Source organism: Pinus tabuliformis, chromosome 2_2 (genome assembly GCF_031772625.1).
Source record: "Pinus tabuliformis cultivar Carrire ecotype Pingquan chromosome 2_2, CPIR1, whole genome shotgun sequence".
Taxonomy (NCBI): domain Eukaryota; kingdom Viridiplantae; phylum Streptophyta; class Pinopsida; order Pinales; family Pinaceae; genus Pinus; species Pinus tabuliformis.
The window spans coordinates 757616401-757635118 of record NC_142300.1 but is presented as its reverse complement, the minus strand read 5'-3'; the positions used below and the strand labels follow the sequence as shown (position 1 = coordinate 757635118).

The following is an 18718-nucleotide window of genomic DNA, read 5'->3' as shown; positions in this document are numbered from 1 at the left end:
CCGGAAGGTACCCAGTAGTCGCAGGTTGTTGCTCTTTGACCAAACTGTGCCATCGATAAGACAGACGGCCGGTTTTAAGAAGCATTAGGTAGCACACACAGAGACTCGCTTACAGTTGTCGTATATCATTGATCTGCATCCCTTTCATACCAAATCATATCACATCCCTCTTCATCCCAAGTTTATTGGTGTCAATATTGCTCTTGCAGAGAAATCTGGTAGATCATTCCCTTACCCCTCCTCATCTCAAGTTTATTGATATCAATATTGCTGTTGAAGAGAAATATAGTTTATCATTCCCAATACCTTCTGATTTCCATTGTTTCACTGCTTAACCATCATCGGCGATAATCAGTGACAGAGAGCTATCAAAGCGATACCAATGGAAGGGCTGATACCCTGCATTTACAGAGCTGTCGTCCGACACAGCTCCACTCATCAAATACTATCCCGCAGCAGCAGCAGCAGAAGGAATCTATTATCTACGGCAGATCAACATTCGAGGAGCGGAAGACCATTGGCAAGGGATGTTGCGAGACTACCCAATACGGAAGACTCTGGTCGGTTCGTTGATATTGCACCAACGCAAGACTTTCAGATGATACCAACCGATCGAACTTTCCCTTCCATAGCTCGATCACTACACAGGAGGGCCGGAAAGCAGTATCTAGTAACCCGGCATATGGAGGTTTACGACTCCAATTCTTTCGATGATCATCAGTAATGCTGCTACAATAATTGTTATTTCAACTACGTTTGTGTTCTTTCCTGAAAGGATATGTTATGTGTATGCAATTATTGTAGGAGATCTAAGATCGCATATGTTATGTGTATACTGTTATTGTGGGAGTTCAATAAAATATTTTCATGGCTTTAACGCACACGAGATGCATTCGGTATTTCGTACGAAATAGCAGGCCACATTGACAGGTTGCAAAATCATATTATGTCTACGAAGTGCCCATTTCACATACATAATTTTTTTTGAATCAATGTTGCTTCCAGAGCAAAAACCACAGGGCCAATATTGCTGATGAAGGGAGGAGGACGAGGCTGAGGCAAATATATATAATGATTTAGAGACCTGAAAACAAACCAGCACGGCTCTTTGTTTCATCAAACGTATGTAATGGTATGGTTTCCCGGAGTAATGGCTTTCCGATGCACAGTGTAATCTATCAAATGATTAATCATCGACATTTCTGAAAGGTACACCAGCAATAAGTTGAGAAAACATTAGAATAATTAAAGTAGATCTGACTTTAAGAATTTCCAAGTATCTTTAACTTCTAATCAATTTTTAGAACTGAAGTTGCTATATTGAATACGTTTGAATACCTGTACATACTCCTGGCATTTTTTCAGAAACAGAGTTAGAATATTTAATACCCGGACCATAGTTTTGATTTGCTTTGTATGAATAACAGAACCCCTTCTTATCTAATGTAGATTTTCCAACCTGATCAAATAAGTCTTGCAATTAGATTTTCCAACCTGACCAAACTCGAAACTCCCTTTAGACAAAACTGAAATGAGCATTTAAAAGCAGAGTTTCTCATGGCCTTTTGTTAGAATTATCCTTCCACTAATGTGGAAATATATATATAACGCTTGGAAATAATAATCCCAACCAGCCCAATAAATAGTATGACAGCAGCCATACCTATCAGATGTATTTTTGCAGGTGTAAATTGATCATAGACAACAGAAGTACAGATAATTTAGTAGCCACCGAGATGGTGGAAAAGCTAGGATTGAAGCGACTTAAGCATCCCACACCTTACAAGGTGTCGTGGCTACAGAAAGGCCACCAACTATTAGTTGATGAACAATGAGAGGTTGAATTTCACATTGGCAAATACAAGGAAAAAGTTGTCTGCGATATCATGCCAATGGGTGTGTGCCATATACTGCTAGGGAGACAGTGCCAGTATGATCGGAAGGTGACGCACGATGGGAAGACGAATTGTTACAAATTTGTGAAAGATGGAGTCAAGCATACGCTTGTACCCATCAAAGAGGAGGATACAACAGAAGCAAGTGGAACAAAAGCATTGTTAATGGGAGGAAAACAGTTTGTTAAGCAGATCGAGGAAAACGAGGTGAATTATGCGATTGTAAGGAGGACTAAGACAGTGTTGTTCAACACAAAAAAGTCAGAATTGCCTATAGAGATTCAGGAGCTGTTAGAAGAATTTAAGGACATTGTAGTCGATGACTTAGCAGATAAGTTTCCTCCCAAGAGGAGCATTAGCCATCATATCGATTTCATACCTAGAGCAAGCCTACAGAACAAGGTAGCATATAGAATGAGCCCGAAAGATAATGAAGAGATTCGTAAACAGGTGCAAGAGTTGCTAGACAAAGGACTGATCAAAGAAAGTGTTGAAATTTGGTACCGGAGGACAGGTGGTTCCCTTAGGCTTTGATCTTTGGCCTAGGGAAAAGTGTCCAAAAGAATTTAATTTTTCTCCTAAAGTGACTTTATAATTTTATAAAGTTAAATCTAATTTAAAAGTGACTTTAAGTGATAAAGTTATTAAGTCTAATTTTAAAGTGACTTTTATAAAGTCAATGAAAAATTAGAAAGGAAAAGTGACTTTGGAAATAAATGACTAAGTGGGTCTTTATTAAAGTGGGGTGAATTAAAAAATAGAAAGTGAGATTTAAATGAGCATTTAATCTCAGCCATTGGATTTAGAGATCACCCAAAAGTCACTTGGAGTTATATTAAAGGAGGAAAAAGAGGAAAAGGTCATTCATTCTTTCATGAGCATATTGGGAGAAGGAGAGCAAGAGAGATTTCTGAGCAGGGAGGAGAAGGAGACAGCAGCTTGGCACTCATTCCAAGGCAGCAGTTGAGCAGATTTGTACAGCTGATTCAGCACATAGTGAAAGGCAGATTTTTGCACAAAAATCGAGGAGTAGTTTGCTGATTTTTCTGCACACAAAACGGAGGTCGTACAGCATTTATTGCTGACATGTTTGCTGTAATTTCCAGATTGCTGTGAGGCACGGGAAAGGAGATAAGTTGTAAATTTGCTTGCTGATTTTTTGCTGAATAATTCTCACTGTAAAAAGACAATTTTCATAAATAAAGAAGAGCTCTCAAACTGGTTTTCCCCAAGAGTTGTAGGGGGTTTTTCCAGGGTCAAGTTGACCAAAAATATCAGTGTTTTAATATGTTTTAATATGTTTTAATGGCTGTTTTTAATTGCTGATTTTTAATTCTGCAATTTCCAGTATTCTGAAAATTTTCCAGAATTTGTGTTTTCAGCAATATTTATTTTTTCAGTCTGTTAAATGTATGGTTATGGGAATGGGCATTTAACTACATGGGAGAAATAAGGAGAAACTGAAAACCGGGGTGGGAAAACAGAAATTTCTACATGGTATCAGAGCTTGAGTGCTGAAGGGCAGTTTGGGACAGCAAAAAGAAAAATTACAGTGGCTGATTTTTCACTCAGAAAATTCCAGCAAGCTGATTTTTTCATAAACAGCAGTTTTATCTTTACTACAGCAGTGCTATTTTTCAGTTTTAGGACAGCAGGATGTCATTGGGATTGAGGGTGGAGGATAGGCTGGATGGGCATAAAAATTACAGTGTTTGGAAGGAGAGAATGCAGAGTATCTTTGAGGAGGCAGAAGTCTGGGATATCATGGTGCATACCGCACAGAACCCTGTTGTTGTGCCCACTGATGTTACTCAGTTGGCTGAGTATAAAAAAAAGAACAATAAGGATAAGACGCTGATTCTAGACGGAATCAAAGACCATTGCATTCCTCATGTGAGAGGAAAGAGCAATGCCCATGAGATGTGGACAGCATTGTCCAATCTCTACCAGAGTACCAATGAGAACCGGAAGATGGTCCTGAAGGAGAAGCTGAAGAACATTAAGATGGGGAATGATAGTGCAGCTGGATATCTCACAAAGATTACCAACGTGAGAGATGAGTTGGCAGCGATTGGAGAGGCCATTCCACCCACTGATTTGGTGCGGATTGCAGTGAATGACCTCCCCCGTTCATGGTTGAACTTTGCTGATGGGGTTTGTGCACGTGAGACCCTTCCCACATGGGAGAGGTTTTGGGATGATTGTATTCAGACAAAGATCAGGAAAGGACAGCTTGGGGCAGCCAAGCCAGTTGAGCAGGATGAGGATGTAGCACTGGTGGCAGGAAGCAAGAAAGGCAAAGGGAAGAAGCAGGCTTCCGCAAGCGGTGGTGGGGGCAAAGGCAAAGGTAAAGGTAAACAGGGGAACACACAGAAGGACTATTCCAAGGTGAAGTGTTGGAATTGTCAAAAGATGGGACACTATGCAGTTGTGTGTCCGGAGAAGAAGAAGAAGAAGGGGAAGAACCAGGACGTGGCAGCTTCAGCAGAGATTGAGGACTTTGCAGGTCGTTTTGACCGGGAGTTTGCGTTCACTACATGTGAGTCCTCTAGTGCAGGATCACTTGCCACACAGGTTCAGAGGGAGCATGCTTTTCCCTCGATTAGCGAAGCATCTACAGGTATCTGGTATGTGGACAGTGGGGCTTCACGTCACATGACAGGAGTTTGTGAGTACTTCTCAGAGCTTTCAGAGAGTGGCACTGATATTGAGGTAGTACTAGGTGATGACAGAGTTGTTAGAGCAGTCGGGGTGGGGACAGTGACATTTCAGAGGGAGTCCAAACCTCCCTTGAAGGTGTCAGAGGTTCTTTATGTGCCAGGGATGAGGAAGAACCTCATATCCGTCTCAGCTTTGGAGGACAGAGGATATGACGTACTGTTCAGGGGAGGACAGGTGTTGATGTATCCCAGGGGCACTCCAGCTGATTCAGCTAGAGTGAAAGGTGTACGCCATGCAAAGGTGTACAAGTTTGCATTCCAACCCCTTTTGGCATTGAGCAGTAGTACCGACAGCAGAGCTAGCAATTCTGAGCTGTGTGAGATTTGGCACCGCAGGATGGGACATATGTATCATGGAGCCTTGAGGACATTGCGGGAGATCACTACAGGTGTGCCAGATTTCAGTACTGATCACTTTGATACTTGCACAGGTTGTGTGATGGGCAAATTTTCCAAATCCCCTTTTCCCAGCAGTGACAGCAGAGCGACGGGGATACTTGATTTGATTCATTCCGATGTGAGCGGTCGGATGTCTCATGTTTCCTTGAGTGGATATGAGTACTATGTTTTATTCATTGATGATCACTCCAGGAGGACCTGGATTTATTTTTTGAAGACCAAGAGTGAGGTCTTCAAGCGGTTTCAGGAGTTCAGAGCTCTTGTGGAGACTCAGACAGGTCGAAAGATCAAGTCCTTGAGGTCGGAAAATGGAGGAGAGTACACCCTTGGAGAGTTTGTTGACTATTGTGCGGAGACAGGCATTAGGAGGGAGTTCACTGTTCCTTACAACCCCCAGCAGAACGGGGTTGCGGAGAGGAAGAACAGATCCATCATAGGGGCTGCCAAATCCATGTTACATGATCAGGGGTTGCCATTGTTCTTGTGGGCAAAGGCCTGCAACACAGCTGTTTACTTGCAGAACAGGAGTCCGCATCGTGCCTTGGGGCACATGACTCCGGAGGAGGCTTTCTCTGGGAAGAAGCCTGATCTTGGTCATCTTCATATCTTTGGATGCATTACATACTCCTATATACCCAAGGAGAAGAGGACCAAACTAGAGCCCACCGCAGAGAAGGGTATCTTTGTGGCTACAGTGAGACCTCAAAGGCCTTTCGGATTTACATTCCTGCACAGAGGAGAGTTGTTGTCAGACGGGATGTGAAGTTCGAGGAGGACAGGGCCTTTAGGAGGTCACGGGAGTTAGAGTATCTGGATCAGCCAGACCCTCAGCAGCAGTTGAGTCAGTCGCAGGGATCCAGTGGGCAGGGATCAGAAGGATCAGGAGGTACATCTATGAGGATGTCAGGTCCGTCAGTGAGCAGTGGCTCATCGAGCCAGAGGGGTGGTGCTCCGGGCAGCATGCAGAGCAGTTCACAGAGCAGTTCACTAGGGAGTCCACTGATGGACAGTTCACACGGTACCTCAGCTTCTACAGGTTCAGGTGCAGGCAGGAGGAAAGCAGACAGACAGTCAGGAGTTCAGGCTACTGATGATGATGAGGAGGAGGAGTTTCATTCTCCGGTGGGAGAAGTGCGCTCAGGGAAGAGGAAGCCCAAGTGGCTTCAGGACACCTTGAGAGATGCCACATCTGTTGCTGAGCCGAAGAGGCCGGTCAGAGAGAGTAGACCACCTGAGAGGTTTTGTAGTTATATGGCGATGGTTACCAACATCCTTGACTCTGAGCCTTCTAGCTATGAGGAGGCAGCTAGCCAGCAGGTCTGGAGAGAGGCCATGCAGGAGGAGTATTCTTCTATCATGAAGAATGATGTTTGGGAGGTGGTGCCGAGGCCTGAGGGCAAATCCGTGGTTACTTCCAGATGGCTTTACAAGGTAAAGCATGCTACAGATGGCAGCATTGAGAAATTCAAAGCAAGGTTTGTGGCTAGAGGGTTCTCCCAGGTAGAGGGAGTTGATTATGAGGAGACCTTCGCTCCCGTGGCTCGATATACTTCGATCCGCTCCATTATATCGATAGCAGCAGAGATGGGTTGGAAGATCCACCAGATGGATGTGAAGACCGCATTTCTCAATGGCTTCATACAGGAGGAGGTGTACATTGAGCAGCCACAGGGCTTTGAGGTGCATGGGAAGGAGTCCCATGTGTGCAGACTGAAGAAGGCCCTTTATGGCCTGAAGCAAGCTCCCAGAGCTTGGTACTCCAGGATAGATGCATACTTGCAGGGGATGGGTTTCACAAAGAGTGAGGCAGATCCGAACCTTTACTTTATTGTGATTTGTGAGGAGCCTCTCATTCTGGTGCTGTATGTGGATGACTTGATCATTACAGGTGTAGAGAGACTCATAGAGCACTGCAAGAGAGATCTTGCGGCGGAGTTTGAGATGAAGGACATCGGCTTGATGCATTACTTTTTGGGTTTGGAGGTGTGGCAGGAGGAGGGGCATTTCTTCCTGGGGCAGGGGAAGTATATTGTGGACATCCTTAGCAGATTCCACATGGAGGATTGTAGACCCATGTCGACACCGATGATCACCAATTGGAAGAAGCTTCATGCTTCGGATTCCGAGTTGGTGGATCCCACATTGTACAGGCAGCTGATTGGTTCCTTGATGTATTTGGTCAACACTAGACCAGATATCTGTTTTGCAGTCAACACGATGAGTCAGTTTATGTGTGAGCCTAGGAAGGTTCACTGGGTGGCTGCAAAACACATTTTGCGGTACTTGCAGGGGACAGTGGATTATGGTCTGGACTACAGGCAGGGAGATGGAGTGAGATTGGCAGGATACACTGATTCTGATTGGGCAGGTTGTGCTTCTGATAGGAAGAGCACTTCAGGGTGCTGTTTTGGGTTGGGTTCAGCAGTAGTGTCATGGTTCAGCCGGAAGCAGCAGTCAGTAGCACTGAGTTCAGCGAAAGCAGAGTATATGGCAGCCAGTCTAGCTAGTTGTGAGGCTATCTGGCTTCGCAAGATGTTGTTTGGCTTATTTGGTCAGCCGTTGAGACCTTCAGTGATTTACTGTGATAATCAAAGTTGCATTAAACTCATGGAGAATCCAGTATTTCATGACAGGTCAAAGCATATCGGGATCAGATATCATTTCATCAGAGACTATGTTCAGAAGGGAGCTGTGAAGCTTGAGTATATTTCCACTGATGAGCAGGTTGCAGATATCCTTACCAAAGCCTTACCACGGGGCAAGCATGTCTACTTCAGAGACAAGATGGGTGTGGTGAGGAACACCTTCCTCGGTAAGAGGGAGTGTTGAAATTTGGTACCGGAGGACAGGTGGTTCCCTTAGGCTTTGATCTTTGGCCTAGGGAAAAGTGTCCAAAAGAATTTAATTTTTCTCCTAAAGTGACTTTATAATTTTATAAAGTTAAATCTAATTTAAAAGTGACTTTAAGTGATAAAGTTATTAAGTCTAATTTTAAAGTGACTTTTATAAAGTCAATGAAAAATTAGAAAGGAAAAGTGACTTTGGAAATAAATGACTAAGTGGGTCTTTATTAAAGTGGGGTGAATTAAAAAATAGAAAGTGAGATTTAAATGAGCATTTAATATCAGCCATTGGATTTAGAGATCACCCAAAAGTCACTTGGAGTTATATTAAAGGAGGAAAAAGAGGAAAAGGTCATTCATTCTTTCATGAGCAGATTGGGAGAAGGAGAGCAAGAGAGATTTCTGAGCAGGGAGGAGAAGGAGACAGCAGCTTGGCACTCATTCCAAGGCAGCAGTTGAGCAGATTTGTACAGCTGATTCAGCACATAGTGAAAGGCAGATTTTTGCACAAAAATCTAGGAGCAGTTTGCTGATTTTTCTGCACACAAAATGGAGGTCGTACAACATTTATTGCTGTCATGTTTGCTGTAATTTCCAGATTGCTGTGAGGCACGGGAAAGGAGATAAGTTGTAAATTTGCTTGCTGATTTTTTGCTGAATAATTCTCACTGTAAAAAGACAATTTTCAGAAATAAAGAAGAGCTCTCAAACTGGTTTTCCCCAAGAGTTGTAGGGGGTTTTTCCAGGGTCAAGTTGACCAAAAATATCAGTGTTTTAATGTGTTTTAATGGCTGTTTTTAATTGCTAATTTTTAATTCTGCAATTTCCAGCATTCTGAAAAATTTCCAGAATTTGTGTTTTCAGCAATATTTATTTTTTCAGTCTGTTAAATGTATGGTTATGGGAATGGGCATTTAACTACATGGGAGAAATAAGGAGAAACTGAAAACCGGGGTGGGAAAACAGAAATTTCTACAGAAAGCTTGAGCCCTTGTGCGGTACCAACAGTACTCGCACCCAAGAAGGGTGGAGAATGGCGGATGTGTATGGATTCATGAGCTATCAATAAAATCATTATTCGGTATAGATTTCCCCTGCCCAGAATGGATGACATGATGGATTGTCTTAGTGGGGCAGCTTATTTCACGAAAATTGATCTAAAGAGTGGATATCATCAAATCAGGATTAGAGAAGGAGATGAGTGGAAGACAACATTCAAGACTAATGAAGGGTTATACGAGTGGCTAGTCATGCCATTCGGATTGAGCAACGCTCCTAGTACTTTTATGAGATTGATGAATGAGATGTTAAAAGAATTTATTGGCAAGTTTGTGATAGTTTATCTTGACGATATTTTGATTTTCAGCAGAATAAAGGGAGAACATCTTCAACATGTTCGAAGGGTGCTAGATAAGTTACAGCAGAACAAACTGCTGATAAACTTAAAAAAATGTACTTTCCCGCAGAAGGAACTGGTCTATTAGGGGTTTGTAATTGCAGAAATTGAATTGAAGATGACCCAGAAAAGATTACGGCAATCATGAATTGGCCGTCACTAAAGAGCTTATTTGAGGTACGTGGTTTTCATGGACTGGAAAGTTTTTATTGGAAGTTTATTAGGAACTTCAGTGAAATCTGTGCACCGATGCTAGACACCATCAAAAAGGCCAGCCAGCCTTTTTGTTGGACCAAAGCAGCAGAGGACAGCTTTCAGCTTTTGAAGCGGAAGATTACAAAGAGGCCAATCTTAAGGCTACCTGACTTTAACAAACTTTTTCAGGTTCGATGTGATGCAAATGGGATAGCTATTGGTGATGTGCTCAGTCAAGAAGTTGGACCGATGACATTCTTTAGTGAGAAACTAAATGAAAGCAGGCAAAAATACTCCTCGTATGACAAGGAATTTTATGTCGTGGTCCAAGCTTTAAAGCATTGGAGACACTACGTGCTGGGCAACAAGTTTGTATTATTTTCTGATAATTCAACGTTGCAGTATGTGATGCAGCAGCACAAATTAAACCATAAGCACGCCAAATGGGTAGAATACTTGTAGAGTTTCACTTTCATGTTAAAACACATTAGCGGGCAAGCCAATAAAGTGGCAGATGCCTTGAGCAGGAGAGCTTTTCTACTTACAGGAAAGTAGAATACAGGTGATGGGATTCGAACATCTAAAGGATTTGTACCAGACCGACACAGACTTCAAAGAATCCTTTGAAGCCTGCCAAAATCCCGTGTTGAGGAATTCAAGTCCATGGTTGGACTACAATTTGCAGGAAGGACTATTGTTCAGAGGTGGACAATTATGTATCCCGGACTGTTCGATGAGGGAAAATATTGTACGGAAGAAACATAGTGGTGGTCTAGCCGGTCATTTTGGCATAGACAAAACTTTGGAGCAGCTCGGACACTTTTATCACTGGCCCAGAATGAGCAGTGATGTACAATGATATGTGAACAGGTGTAAAGTCTGCCAACTGGTAAAAGGACATAGTCAGAATACTGGACTTTACACGCCACTACCTGTTCCGAACAGGCCATGGGACTCAGTCAGCATTGACTTTGTCTTGGGACTTCCTAGAACGCAGCGGGGGTATGAATCAGTGATGGTGGTGGTAGACAGATTTTCAAAAACAGCGCATTTTATCCCTTGCCGAAAAACTAGCGATGCCACGTATGTAGCTCACCTGTTTTTCACGGAGGTTGTTAGATTACACAGCCTACCCAGATCTATCGTTTCTGACAGGGATGTAAAATTCATAGGACACTTTTGGCGCACCCTGTGGAAAAAGTTGGGCACATAATTGAATTTTAGCTCTGCGTATCATCCGCAGACTGATGGACAAACGGAAGTGGTGAACAGGAGTTTGGGGAATTTATTACGGAGTCTGACTGGGGAAAATTCACGGTTATGGGATCGTGCTCTCGCTCAGGCGGAATTCGCTTATAACGATTCGCCAAATCGTAGCACCGGACATAGCCCATTCCAAATCTTGTACGTCATGCATCCTCGGGGAATACATGAACTGCGAGATTTGGGAAAATTGGAGTGGAGAAGCACGGATGGAGAAGATTTTGCCGAAGCAATGAGCGAAGTACATGAACATGTAAAATTTAAATTGTAGGACAGCGTGCAGAAATATAAGCAGCAAGCAGATTCAAGGCGGAGAGAAGTACAATTTAATGTTGGAGATGAGGTTCTTGCACACTTGCGCAAAGAACGATTTCCTAAGGGCGCATATAATAAATTAAAATTTAAAAAAATTGGTCCCTACAAGATCTTGCGTAAATTCTCAGCCAACGCCTATGAAATTCAGCTGCCACCTGATATAGGCATATCACCTATTTTCAATGTGGCGGACTTGTTCCCATATACTGCCCAAGCAGAGGAAGACAGTGTGGTACGGCCCGAACGGGACACCCAAGTTGGAGAGAGTTCTTGGATGAGGCATATGCCTTCAGCTCAATCCCATGAGATTGAAGGGATTCTCGGCACCCAGATAGCCAAGAAGACACGTAGGAAGGAATATCTACGATATCTCGTCAAGTGGAGAGACCGTCCAATGGAGGACAGTTCGTGGTTCGACGCGACGCAGATACAGAAGATTGGCTATTCGGTGGAGGAGCTCATGGAACGGAGCCATGATTTTCTTTTACCCCGGGAGCCTGATGCTGGAGCATCTGGCTGACAGGGCAAAGACAACAGTGAAGGTGATATGGTCTCTGAAGGGGACGAAGGAGTTAATTCACTAAATGGATAGCGTACTTTTTTTTTTGTTATTTCCTTCTTTTATTTAGTTGCCTAAGTTAATGTAGTAAATTGTAATTAGGAACAGTAGGAATTAGTTAGAGTCATTGTTTCCAGACAGTTAATTTACTGTTATAAAAACGTGAAAAGAAAATATGCTAGACGACCAAGAAAAGTTCTATATGAGGAATAACTGATGTAACCAATTGAACATAACTGACAGCAGTTAGTGATAGTTTGAGAACACTGATATTAAAAAGAGGGACAAAGCGCTATGTAAGGGTTTGACTGACAAAGAAATAAAAAGGAGAAAAATATAAATTTTTTGTGCACATTCATCCCTACAACGTCCCAAACACTGTGTATAATAATTTGTCTAAAATTACTTCATGGAGACTGTTGTTATACCACTACAGGTTATAAAGCAAAAGAGGAGATAACCGAAACCAGAGGAGAAGTGACAGCGCCTAGATTACAGGCGGACTCAACCAAACAATCAGACATAAAATCATTTATGTGAACAAACGATACGAAGTCGGAAATTGCAAGTCCAGATAAGCAAACAAATTATGTAAACACCAGGTATGCGAATTTATAAATATAGTCCAAATCAGTTCCAGAGTTGAATTCATAGAAAACATAAATACAGTCATCCCATTCTTTACTCATTTACATTCTGTTCGAAACAAAGGAACGAACCCAGTTCATAACTATATGACTCATACTTATAACAAGCGGAAGCCAAACCCCATAGTCCTCAACTGATTACCATAACCCAACGATAGTGACAAACTACAGAAGAATCAAATATAGACAGCAGCTCGAAGGCCAAAGATATACCAACACTATAGTTGTAACACTAAAGCCAAGCGAAAACAACTAACGAACAGAACGACACTACCCGTGGTCAATTGGAACGGCTGAGTTTCCATGCGCCGAAACCCTCCGGTGGCTCTACCTGCAAAGAGAAATGACAAATGAAATGAGTTCTTGTGAAATGGAACAAAGGGGAATCGAAAGTTGAAGAAAACAATCAATACATATCTGGTTACCTTATGGAGGCAAGCCATAATTGCAACCACTCCTCCATGTTTTTCCCTGCTCACAAGGAGCCAAAGACGTTAGACAACTAAGAAAAAAGGAGCACATATATCCAGCATAGAACAGGGGACTTACCTAGATAAATTGGTGGAGGAACCGAAGGAATCCGCCACCTCAGTTCTACTGGGCTCGTAGAGGAATTGAACTCGGAGCTGGAGAAACATTACTAGGAACAACGCAACTAACAACCGACTGTAAGACTCGTGGAAAGCACAAATAACGAACCAAGACAAGGACACACAGAGACGGAGACATACCAAGTTGGATACCATGCATACCATAATAGTCGACATTTGAGAAGGAGACCACGAAGGGAGCAAACCTTACCAGGGTTTCAAACCTTGCTGGACGAGTGGAAAAACTTACAGGTCGAGTCCCGAACCAGTAAAGCAAGACAGCAAAAACGAAACCCACATTGAAGTCGCGAAGACCGCTGAGAGCACACAGCACAAACGACCGAGAGAATAATGAATGAACCGAGTGAGCGCGAAGGTGGGGAAATCCTATACCAAGGCGGGCTTGTGGAATCCCAAGGAGGGACAGATGTGCAACACACAAAAACCATCGTACTAATCGCCATAACCCTCATTTAATTCAACGCGGTTAAACAATTTGCATATATCAAAAAAAATCTCTGTTCAACATTATTATCTGTTTGTACACCCACCACGTGGAACGCGTTGACGACGGGATCACGTGGGCTGGCCCCATCATTAAGCAAAGCGCTTGTAAGGGAAAAGTTTGAAATATTCAGAATGATGCTTGGACTCACCAAAAACCCTTCAGATTAAGGGGGCAAATTTTGAAAGTTAATGTTTGGGATTAGGAAAATTATGTAAATATTGTAAATACAAAAATAAGGAATGTGAAGAGACACTCAAATTTGAATTCTGATTGTCTCCCTTCATTGTATTTATCAATTATCTCTTAATGCAGATACACAATCACATTCGTGGAGTTACTCTTGGTCTGAAAATGCCAATAAACAACCCTGGGGCCAAAGGAGAGGCCTAGATCCCTAGTATTTCTATTTAGACGAAAATTGAAGAAAACAACATAGTTATAAACTAGAAATGCAAGAGTACCTTCTTGAGATGTGGCCCATATTAAACTTAATTTCGCACCGCAATTATCTCATGGACTGAAATACCTTTCCCACCGAAATTCCTAATAACTGAACAATTAAAGCCTAAAATGAAGCTCTTCACAGATTTGTTGCAAGGAAGGTTGTCTCGACGCCAAAATTGAATCACTAAGTTGAACCAAAAGTGAATTCAAGACTACCTAGGAAGAAGAAAATATGTAAAAATAATATTTTTGCATTATGTGCAATTCATTCTATGTTCAGTTGACTTGTAATATTTAAAACAAAAATATATTAATAACAAAAAATGTAATATAAATAAAACATCTCTTATGTTTTCACTTTTCATTGGGAGAGAAATGTGTAATTTATTTCATTTCTTGAGTTGATATATATTATTTCAAAAACAATAATAACAAGAAAAAGTTGTGTATTATACATGAAATATTTCAATATATTTGTTGACCAAAATATTTTAAGGCAATAGAGAGTTTTTATGTATGACTCTAGCAATTGATTTAACAGCTGACTACTATTGGTTTAGCTTTGCCTAACATAACTTATAATGTTTAATATTCAAAATATTTTTCTCAATAAGATATAAATATTCATACTTAAAAGAAGTTACTTCCCACCATTATTTATGTTTTCTTGAATATTAATACACGAATACAATTGTAAATATGTAGATTTACTAGTATTTACTATACACTATAAAATACCTGATCAAGCAATTAATTTATAAACTTTAAATTTAAATTTATTAATTCCTAATAAAAACAATTTAAATACTTCACATTTAAATTTATTAATTCCTAACAAAAACAAGTCTATAAAATTTAAGTCATCATTTCTTATCCAACGTTTCCCAATTTTTCTCAAAGTGTAATCTCCAAATAGAATGTTAGGGACTAAAAATATTTCTAAACTTCGAATTCGTTCTTTCCATGTTTCATATGGAATTGAAATATAACTTATAAAAAAGAGGTTAACAAAAAATAAAAATTCAATTTACATTTAAACTTTCCATTTTTATTCTGAACTTTAACCATATGAATGGAGACAGATAATGACACATCATAACGAAATGCCAAACTATTATGTTTTTTCCACGAAAACACGTGTTAATATATCCTGTCGAGTTCCACTCTTTATTTTATTGTTAAAAAAACGTCGACCCGAAGACGGATCCATAGAACCGACCTCCGTGTCCATTACGACAAATGACAAACATTTTATATCGATCGACAGCGAAGCTACATAACTCTCCCCCAACAGCGCATTATATTATCAATCTACGGATAAAGTTGTTGATAAGAAACCACCATCACACTACGCGAAACAAGATGCTAATTCATTGACAATGCTATCCTCTATCCGCCTTACCAGATATTCTTCGACGACAGGCTTTGAGAGAAGAAGACTCTTGGGCTCACTCTATCCCGCATTCATTGTATCCAGCGTGTGGGTCTTATCTGTTGTTTTCTAATTTGGTATTTGATTCGGTGATACTTTATTTTTTTGCTTTGCTTTTAGTAAGTCGCACGAAACATGTGACAGAAACGGGAAGGTACCCAGTAGTCGCAGGTTGTTGCTCTTTGACCAAACTGTGCCATCGATAAGACAGACGGCCGGTTTTAAGAAGCATTAGGTAGCACACAGAGAGACTCGCTTATAGTTGTCGTCTATCATTGATCTGCATCCTTTTTATACCAAATCATATCACATCCCTCTTCATCCCAAGTTTATTGGTGTCAATATTGCTCTTGCAGAGAAATCTGGTAGATCATTCCCTTACCCCTCCTCATCTCAAGTATATTGATATCAATATTGCTCTTGAAGAGAAATATAGTTTAGCATTCCACTTACCTTCTGATTTCTATTGTTTCATTGCTTAACCATCATCGGCAATAATCAGTGACAGAGATCTATCAAAGCGATACCAATGGAAGGGCTGATACCCTGCATTTACAGAGCTGTTGTCCGACACAGCTCCACTCATCAAATACTATCCCGCAGCAGCAGCAGCAGAAGGAATCTATTATCTACGGCAGATCAACATTCGAGGAGCGGAAGACCGTTGGCAAGGGATGTTGCGAGACTGCCCAATACGGAAGACTCTGGTCGGTTCGTTGATATTGCACCAGCGCAAGACTTTCAGATGATACCAACCGATCGAACTTTCCCTTCCATAGCTCAATCACTACACAGGAGGGCCGGAAAGCAGTATCTAGTAACCCGGCATATGGAGGTTTACGACTCCAATTCTTTCGATGATCATCAGTAATGCTGCTACAATAATTCTTATTTCAAGTACGTTTGTGTTCTCTCGTGAAAGGATATGTTATGTGTACACTGTTATTGTAGGAGATCTAAGATCGCATATGTTATGTGTATACTGTTATTGTGGGAGTTCAATAAAATATTTTCATGGCTTTAACGCACACGAAATGCATTCGGTATTTCGTACGAAATAGCAGGCCACATTGACAGGTTGTTGCAAAATCATATTTTGTCTACGAAGTGCCCATTTCACATACATAAAAAATATTTGAATCAATTTTGCTTCCAGAGCAAAAACCACGGGGCTAATATTGCTGATGAAGGGTGGAGGACAAGGCTGAGGAAAATATATATAATGATTTAGAGACTTGAAAACAAACCAGCACGGCTCCTTGTTTCATCAAACGTATGTAATGGTATGGTTTCCCGGAGTAATGGCTTTCCGATGCACAGTGTAATCTATCAAATGATATGGTGCGCCTGGATCGGGAGGAACCACAATATCTTCCTGGATTCAAAAGCTCCTTTTTCCAATATTTTCCTCCGCACCATTACACTATATGAATCAATCTCAGCATTGTTATCCAACAGTTATCTGTTTTTCGTATTTTGGTAATTCTGATCCAAGATGTGGATGCATATATGCTTTTCAGTCTTTGTTAAATCACAAGTCAATCTGGCTTATGAAGTTTTTTTTGGACTATCTATTTTTCTGAACATGCTCTATATCATAGACTGTGGCTTCAAATGCCACCTTTACCTTTATGTACATCACAGACAGTTATATTATCTTAATATAATCAATCTTGCTTTTTTTCTCTGAAAAAAAATCAAATGATTAATCATCGAAATTTCTGAAAGGTACACCAGCAATAAGTTGAGAAAACATTAGAATAATTAAAGTAGATCTGACTTAAAGAATTTCCAAGTATATTTAACTTCTAATCATTTTTTAGAACTGAAGTTACTATATTGAATACGTTTGAATACCTGTACATACTCCTGGCTTTTTTTCAGAAACAGAGTTAGCATATTTAATACCCGGACCATGGTTTTGTTTTGCGTTGTATGAATAACAGAGCCCTTTGTTATCGAATGTAGATTTTCCAACCTGATCAAATAAGTCTTGCAAATAGATTTTCCAGCCTGACCAAACTCGAAACTCCCTTCAGACAAAACTGAAATGAGCATTTAAAAGCAGAGTTTCTCATGGCATTTTGTTAGAATTATCCTACCACTAAAGTGGAAATATATATATAACGCTAATTGGGCACAAGCTTTCCGATGCACAGTGTAATCTATCAAATGATTAATCATCGACATTTCTGAAAGGTACACCAGCAATAAGTTGAGAAAACATTAGAATAATTAAAGTAGAAGTAAGAAAGCAATCGAAACTCGTAGAAAAAGACCCCAGATAAAAGAAACTGATCATCAGGCGCGACTGATTAGCATATTCATCTATTGTCTACAGATTTCTTCACATTGGTTCAGCAGTTATTTCGTTCCAAAGTTTCTCACAGAAAGCTATGTGAATGAGAGGCAAATCGATCTCTTCTTCCATACCAGATTTAGAAATCTGATGGGAACCTGTAAAAACTGACTATGGTTGTTACAGAGGGCAGCTCAAGCACAGATTTGCTAGTGGGAAAGGAAGAAGACAACAAATGCCAAGGAGTAGTAATAGAGTCTGACGCAGTAGTTTTCGCATACGCAAGACAAGAGTTTCTTCTGTCTCGGCCGGGCCGAAAATGAAATTTTACCTCTACTAATCGAGATCAACAATTCAAATGGAGGGATATTCTTTTATACCAGATTAACCCTTCCCAGTGTTTGTGTTCCAGAAAGACCAAAATTAATCTGGTATAAATTTACAGAAATTGAATAACTCATTAAATGATGATTAAATTCCATATTAAAACCAAGAATGTGATCATTGAGTTACAGATAAACCAAGACAAATTTGGCAAGATATGAAAGAAATTAGAAAAAAAAACAGGTTTTTCCATAAGGAAAAACTATTATACTTTCACTAATAAATAAATAGATACATTTTCCGGCGTTCCATTTCTCATGCCCTTGCATATATGAACCACAAAAGATTATCAAAATATTTTTAAAATCAAGATCACTAAAATTCTACATACTATTCTGAAATTTTGTATCATCCACCCGTAAGTAATTCCACGTTTTTCAACAAGCTTCCAATGATTTGAATATAGGCACACAATTCCACATTTTTCACGAAGCTTCCATCCTCTTTATTATTCTTCCCCGTGTAAACCACAAGAACCATGTGCTTTTAGCGCAATATTAAGGTGCATTTCCCTCCTAGTATTCCTGCAGGGCACTATGAATGCTCCTTCAAAGTTTCAAAAGGTCATGAATGATATTTTTAAGCCATATTTTGATTGACTACTTGTATATATTGATGATGTTTTAATTTTTTCCAAAAATATTGATGATCACTTCAAACATGTAAATATTTTCATGAAGTTGGTCAAGAAAAATGGGCTTGTGCTTAGCAAAAAGAAAATAGAAGTATTTCAGACTTCTATAAAGTTCTTAGGCCACCAAATTTCTAATGGACAAATCTCTCTGCAACAACATGCCATTGACTTTGCAGACAAATTTCCAGATGTCTT

The 18718-nt window shown here is 40.4% G+C and overlaps 1 protein-coding gene across 3 annotated transcripts; it reads left to right on the top strand.

Moving 5' to 3' along the window:
• Positions 1-94: 94 nt before the first annotated feature.
• On the top strand, positions 95-16854 carry LOC149194897 (uncharacterized). 3 transcript variants are annotated; one of them, XR_016254571.1, is made up of 3 exons: positions 95-720; positions 1006-1209; positions 15709-16652. XR_016254571.1 is itself a non-coding variant. In XM_089405179.1 (2 exons), exons 1-2 carry the CDS (start codon positions 383-385, stop codon positions 1055-1057), a joined length of 390 nt encoding a protein of 129 aa, XP_089261305.1. In that variant the 5' UTR covers positions 95-382; the 3' UTR covers positions 1058-1212. The 3 variants fall into 3 exon arrangements, 1 of the variants encoding a protein (XP_089261305.1); XM_089405179.1 differs by lacking the exon at positions 15709-16652 and having other exon boundaries at positions 1006-1212; XR_016254572.1 differs by lacking the exons at positions 95-720; positions 1006-1209 and adding an exon at positions 15222-15571 and having other exon boundaries at positions 15709-16854.
• Positions 16855-18718: the final 1864 nt, after the last annotated feature.

Excerpts from the sequence above, each read along its gene's own strand:
- LOC149194897 (XM_089405179.1), top strand. The coding sequence starts at position 383 with ATGGAAGGGCTGATACCCTGCATTTACAGAGCTGTCGTCCGACACAGC. Across the intron at positions 721-1,005 it reads AATTCTTTCGATGATCATCA|AGCAAAAACCACAGGGCCAA; the intron begins GTAATGCTGCTA and ends TGTTGCTTCCAG.